Below are 6,817 nucleotides of genomic sequence, written 5' to 3'. Positions count from 1 at the left end.
ATAATATTATATATATATATATATATATATATATATATATATATATATATATATATATATATATATGAAAAACATGAAAAACATAAGTTAAAACCCCCAAAATTCTGAACAGTTTGGGGACGATTTTTTTTTTAAAGAAATTACTATTTTTATTTAGCAAGCATGTATTAAATTGATCAATGGTTACATAAAGACTTAATTAGAAAATATACTAAAATAGAAAAGTTATTTCAAAATTAATTTTCATTTTATAAGTTGTAATAAAATTTCCCAGTATTAATGTTTTATTGTATTTTTTATTTAATAAAAGCAGCCATGGTGAGCATAAGAGACTTCTTTCAAAAACATAAAAAAATCTTACCAACCCCAAACTTTTGAACGGTAGTGTGTATTCCAATTAGTTACAAATGTCATAATATGAATATTAGTCTAAGGTAGTGACATTCATAACTAACTGAATGTACATGAAATAATGTTATAGCTACTGCTATTATTGAAAATAATTGCAAAAGTGTTAGCCATTCATCTACTGGAGTTCCAAATATATTTATATAGAGGTTGTAAAGAACCCTTTATAGAACATTATTTCATATTTGTTTGACTAAATCTTGCCATCTATGATATGACATAACTCTGCACAGCGTCTTCTATATGTTAACCATGGAATAAAAGAAGGCCCCTTTGATAAATAGGTGCTAGTCTTGTTAGGACAGCTTTTAAGCCGAGAAGTGTATTTGAAAATAACTTTAGTATATTGTGGGTAGTTAAAATGTGTAAGATATATAAAGTAGACAACAAAAGCTTACATATGGATAGTGTCAACATGTGAATGCACAGCATGCATACACATTATGACCTGTAGACCAGCACATGAGCAAAAAGATGTAAAGAAAAGGTCTCCTGCATGTCCTGTGTAAGAGTAAAATACTAGTATTTTATTTTACTTATAAGAGATTTGTGTGATTTCTATATGCAATTATTTAATGTGATACCCAACTTGATGACAGCAAGTTAGGTATCAGATTTGTTTAAAACAGATTCTTATTTTCTTTTTTTAAAGATTTGTTTTTGTAATTTTTACCTGTATTTAGATAGGACAGTGTAACAACAGGAAGCGAAGTGGGAGAGAGAGAGGGGCGGGATTGGGAAAGGTTCACGAGCCGGGATTCAAACTCGGGACACCAGCAGTGCAATGGCGGTTGCACATCTGTTTCACAGATTGCTGTTCTCTAATGGAAACAAAATGCATTTTTATCTTTATTTTTTTTTACTTAATATGTATACTATTGTATTAACATCCAATGACCATTTTAGGACTTTTATTGCCTTTCTTGAATTTGTTCCTTGTTAATGTTTAACATTATATAAGAAACATGAATATTAGCCTAGGAGACAATATAAGTTGGATAAGCCATCATTTGTACTTTAATATGTACTTATTTGTAGACAGATTTTTATGTATGCTATGTATGACTTGTACCTTCAGTATTGTTAAAGATGGAGGATTGAGGATTCATTTCTAGCATGTAATATTAGAACATAGTGTCCATTGTTATCAATGGTTCCCTGTCATGAAAAGCTAACTAAAGATGACTTTTTTATTATTAGAAGTGAAGATATGTTTGAAGTAGAGCTTTTATTGGCTTCACTAATGTCATTGTGTTGTGGCCCCAAGCACCGCCAACTCTGCACAATACAGGGACACAAAGTTTGTAGAAGAACTTCACTGACCTCTAAAGAATGTGGTGCCTTAATATCCACTTGCACTAACTTCCAATCTGTTGTCGCATACACATCAGGCCTCCATATCTCATCATAGTGGCCCAGCTGGTCCTTAGTGAAGACTGAGAAGAAATTCCCAATGGCTTGGTCCCTTTGATAGTAAAAGGACAAGCACCCTGCCATTGAAGTGGTAGTCATTGGCGACACCAACTTGGCCACCTCCTGGAACCTTTTAGCATAAACTGAGTCCACATACATGTAGTGACCTAGTTCAGAGTGAAAAAATAAAACAAAGGATGGATTCACAGATCACATTCCTCAGGGTGAGAGAGTAAGCAAGTTCCAAACCAGGAGAATTGTGGGTTGTGAAAAGCTATGGTCACGTTGGTATGATTCATTCCAGTTCTTGACCTATTGTGCAGTATGAAGTTATTCTGTCAGTTTGTGTTACCTCTCTCATTATTCATGGTGTGGTCATCTGGAAGGTTTGACTGAGGGTCCCGGGCCAAACTCCCACCCACATACCAGTTCACATTGGGATTCCACTGATTACTGTAGCCACACAAGTGGTGCTCCTCAAAGTTGCACTCTAAAACAGACATTAAACATTATTATTATTTAAAGGGGTCATATGATGCGATTTAAATTTTTCCTTTCTCTTTGGAGTGTTACAAGCTCTTGGTGCATAAAGAAGATCTGTAAAGTTGCAAAGACTAAAGTCTCAAATCCAAAGAGATATTCTTTATAAAATTTAAGAGTCAACCACGCCTACCTAAAACGGCTCATTCTAACACGCCCCCACATGTCTACATCACGATGTGGGCAGATTTGCATAACACCGCCCAAATGTTCACGCAAAGAAAGAAGGCCTAACTTTGATTCTCGCTGTAGTATTGTTGTTGCCGTGTGTTTCGTTGTGAAAGCGAAACTACTTTGTTCCAAAAGAGGACAATATCCGCTTCGTCATGCCTAGAGCTGATCCGTGCTGGTCGCTGAGGAAATACAAACCCAAATATTCAGATGTGTGCAGCACATTTTATGGAGGACTGTTTCCTGATCCTGGTAGAGTATACTACAATGCCGGCTGATCTGACTCACAGTCTGTAAGTACGTTTTAATTTTAAGGATTTGCCACTGATGATTCAAATGCGAGTTTTGAGCAGTGTAGAGTAGCGCTTGTTGTTTGTCGTTTCTCCAATCACAAATGCAGACATGGTTTTATGTTTACGCAGCGCGATGCAACGCAGCGCGTAAAAAGATAGTATAAGTCATTATAATCCGTAATTATGTCCCCACTGGATGCAACAAATGCCTCGTTTGTAATGGGTTTTATTGGTTTTGTCTGGTCGTGCCGGGAGATGGCATCACAGTATGGTAAAGAGCGTAACATTTCCTTCACACGCTTGAGGTATTCGGCCAATCACAATGCACTGGATAGCTGGCCAATCAGAGCACACCATATATATATATACCACACAATAATGTACAGTATGTGGAACATAATGTGTTTTTTGAACCTTAAACTGCATAAACACATTTCATTACACCAAATACACAAAATTATGTTCTTTTTAGCAACATCATATGACCCCTTTAAGACTTTTCATTGTTGTTTTGGGGAGGAAAGTATAATTGCATTAACACAGTGCTTCTCAATGAGTTAAAAACGGAGGCATTGCAAGGTGCATCTATTGTTGACCACAGACATGAGACCCAATGAGGATTATGTGAAATTTCTTTTTTTTCAGGTGTGCCAGATTTTGAGCGAACAAACTATTTAATTATATTTTGAACACAAATCAATCAAATAGCTTCAGAAGACTTGGAAAGCACAAAGCAGAAAGACAGAGATGGCGGAAAAAAAGAGGAAAACGTCTGTGGAACAAAAGAAGGCTTAAGGCAATAAGGCAAGAAGTAGGACCCGTGTAAATATCGGATCAGCTTTCCAGCGCTGGAGAGAACTCAAGGAGCGGAAGGCCTGCGATCGGACGCCAAGGTTGCTTTGTTTCTTCTTGATAGGTGAGTAACACCGTGTCTGCGCCGCAACAACTGAAGTCTGTCTAGTACACTGGATGCGACAAAGTGACCGTTGAAAATCATTTGAAATTTGTGTCAATACGTCATGAATAAAACACAGCAGCAGTTTTCTGAACGCTAGACAGCATCACTGATTATGAGTTCTATAGTATTTTATCGCGCCGCGCCACAAGGTGTAAAATTGGTTTTGCTTTGTTTCACAGAACTAATCGTTGCCTGGGTTGCGTACGTATGTGTGGGGCGGAGCTATCAAAATATGGGCGAGACCCTTTTGGGGTAGGGGTGTGTTTGTTTTGGTGATTTCAAATGTCAACATTGGCGACCAGAAATCGCTTACCCCACCTTTAAAATGTCAAATGGGTTTAGAACAACATGAGGGTGAGGAAAAGTCAGGGTTTTTATTATGGCAAACTATTCTTTTTATATTGCTCCTGCAAAGCAGCATCACTTTTTTATTTATTAACCTAGTTATATTAATTCCAGTCATTTTGCATTATATAGAATATATTGACAAAGATTTCATTTGATGAATATGTAATGAATATGTAATAATGCACATATTTCGCAAAATGTTCATCTCCAGAGTTACTTTTGTTCTAACTAATTAACGTGTTTATGGACATTAAATGCCTTTCCTGCGGTAAGTCTAACCTTAAGTGACATTGTTTACAAACTTTTGTATTCATGTTTCTTTTTGCGGTTGAAACACTGATTGAGCGTTTACATCCAACTTGATACATTTCATTAAGTTTTACTGTTTCTTTCATCATACCCTCTGATATTCATTCATGTTTATTTTGTACTGTAACTAGTAGCAAAGAAGAAATGTTATAGCGATCTGTCACACCACATTAAGGAGCTTCAAAACAACATTTATCATTTTAATTTAGTGAAAGCTGAGACTTTGTTTCTTATCAAAAGTTACAAAGAACAAAGAACAAAGCTTATTGCAATTATTGGATGGGAAGCACACAACAAATATTTTTTCCTTATTAAAGAATCAAGGATGCTGTGGTCAACAATATGTGTACCCCAAGTATAAAAAGAGGACTTACCTATACAGTATCCAGGGATGATGTGTATTTCAAAAAGAGCAATGCTATTTCCCATTCCTCTTCTGGGTTTAGCGTCAAATAATAGCTGAAAATCAAGAGGTGATAAACAAAGAGAAGTGAAACTGGGCTGTAACATCTATTCAGCTGACAAAAACACTTATTATCTAAAGCCTAGAAAACTATTTAACTCATCTTCACTCTCTTTCAGTGACTCATTAAATCAAACACAGTTTTAGTTTTAAACAGTCTAATTTTAAATATAATATCAGACTAGAAAGTCAAAACTAGTGTAATGGATTGACTTTTTTCCAATCATAATTCATACAGTAACAACCGTTATTAAACAAAGTCAATCTCTATTCCTTTGTTTACAAAGACCAAGTATTACTCTCTTTCCAAATGTAATTCCCAGAAATTGAGCATTACTACTAGCATAGTAAAACAGCACAAGTGCTTGTCTGATCAAGAGAGAGGCGTATCCACTGTAGTATTATTAACAAAGGGCTCTTTTCTTCTCTCAGCTCCACTCAAACCCTCTTAAGCTAACAGTCTACTATGAAGAGTCTTGACTACATTATATCGCATACACAACCCCCTTGTTTCCACACTTTTCATTTAAACACAGGAGTGACTGTGCCATGTCAGGCAGATACCTGGTAAGCCCCAGACATATTGCGGATGTCCACACTGGCAATGAGCCAACTGTCTGAGGGCTTGTCCGCCGTCCATAACGTGTAGTCAAAGTTCTCACCCTCGGGTCGTAAGTGCAGTTGAAGAGAGCCTGAGCCTGAGATCTGATAGACCAACCGCACACAGCTCCAGTCTCTGAGCTCAAGCTCTGGGCTGACCAGGACATACTTCTCTTTCTCACCAAAAGATGAGGACTCCGCTATGATGAAGCGGCCTGAAAGAATCAGAAGAGACATAATGGTGAGAACATTTGCGCAGAAACACAAGTCCATTATAAGTCCATCATAAGTCTAAGAAGAGAACAAAAGCACTCCAAAAATGTAAAAGAAGCTTATTATTACTGATTGTTTAAACATTCAGTTGTGTAATTTTTATTGGAGGCCATAACAATGCATCTGGAATTTCCAAAGCCAAACCTGTCAAGTGACAAAGGGTCCCACAGGGTCATCAGTAACGTACAGAAACTTAAAAGAAAAAGTAAACGAAATAAATGGTCGACTGTTTCACCATTTTAAACTGTGTGCCTAAAAACGGTTGTGAACTGTATCAGGCTCTCCAAAATAAAGTGCAAGCAATTACAGCAAACAAAGACTCATGGGAGACTCAAGTGTTAATTTAACAGTCCATTTAATCTTCTGACTTCAACAGACCGACTGTTTAGAGCACAGAAATAGGTTACGTTCACATTTAAACAATTTATTAAAGAAGAAATATCAGCTGTCAGATGTAAAGTAATCATATATGTTGTGAACGTATCCAGTTCCCCTTCAGGAACTCGAGCTGCGTCGAGATTCGCTTTGGGAACGCCCTTGCGTGACTGCTTTCTGAAGCACGTGTCAAATCCGTCCAATGGAGCAGCGAGACGTCACAAGCAGGGTGACGTAAGCACCAGAAAGCATAAAAGCGCATCCGGCCGGGCGCCACCCAGCTTCTGCTCTTCAGTAGCGCTCTGTGTATGTGTCTGTCTATTTACTGTTGTCTGTCCGCACAAGCACTCATATATATAAAACAATGAGAAAGTCTATGGCGAGCGAACGGCATTACAAACGCTGTGTTTCTCCCTGCCCAGGTCGAGACAGAGGAGACTGTGGACTCGCCACCACAGTCCCTCACATATGAGGTGTGATTCGTGATTATAGGGTGTGCTTCGTGCATTCGCCAAAATAAAATATCGTTTGGCCAGCCTAGAAACAGGACGCTCGTCCTAAAAATAATTAGACGAGTGTGTTCTCAATCCAGATCACAGCCTTCACGACAGGGGCCTTCCATTTTCCCCGATCTCCATGCTGAGGTGTCAAGATCGTGGGAGAAAC

At 37.6% G+C, this 6,817-nt stretch overlaps 1 protein-coding gene across 1 annotated transcript in view; it reads right to left on the bottom strand.

The window, feature by feature from the left end:
- LOC107587536 (MAM domain-containing protein 2-like) overlaps positions 1-6,817 on the bottom strand; it is a 22,347-nt gene that overhangs the window by 9,127 nt on the left and 6,403 nt on the right. The window contains exons 3-6 of the mRNA XM_016275351.1: positions 5,468-5,718; positions 4,815-4,899; positions 2,174-2,311; positions 1,732-1,988 (exon numbers count right to left, since the gene is read on the bottom strand). Coding sequence (XP_016130837.1) covers positions 1,732-1,988; positions 2,174-2,311; positions 4,815-4,899; positions 5,468-5,718 — 731 coding nt within the window. The remainder of the gene's footprint in view (positions 1-1,731; positions 1,989-2,173; positions 2,312-4,814; positions 4,900-5,467; positions 5,719-6,817) is intronic.

Source organism: Sinocyclocheilus grahami, unplaced genomic scaffold, assembly GCF_001515645.1.
Source record: "Sinocyclocheilus grahami isolate Dianchi unplaced genomic scaffold, SAMN03320097.WGS_v1.1 scaffold93.1, whole genome shotgun sequence".
Taxonomy (NCBI): domain Eukaryota; kingdom Metazoa; phylum Chordata; class Actinopteri; order Cypriniformes; family Cyprinidae; genus Sinocyclocheilus; species Sinocyclocheilus grahami.
This window is presented reverse-complemented; position numbering and strand designations above follow the sequence as displayed.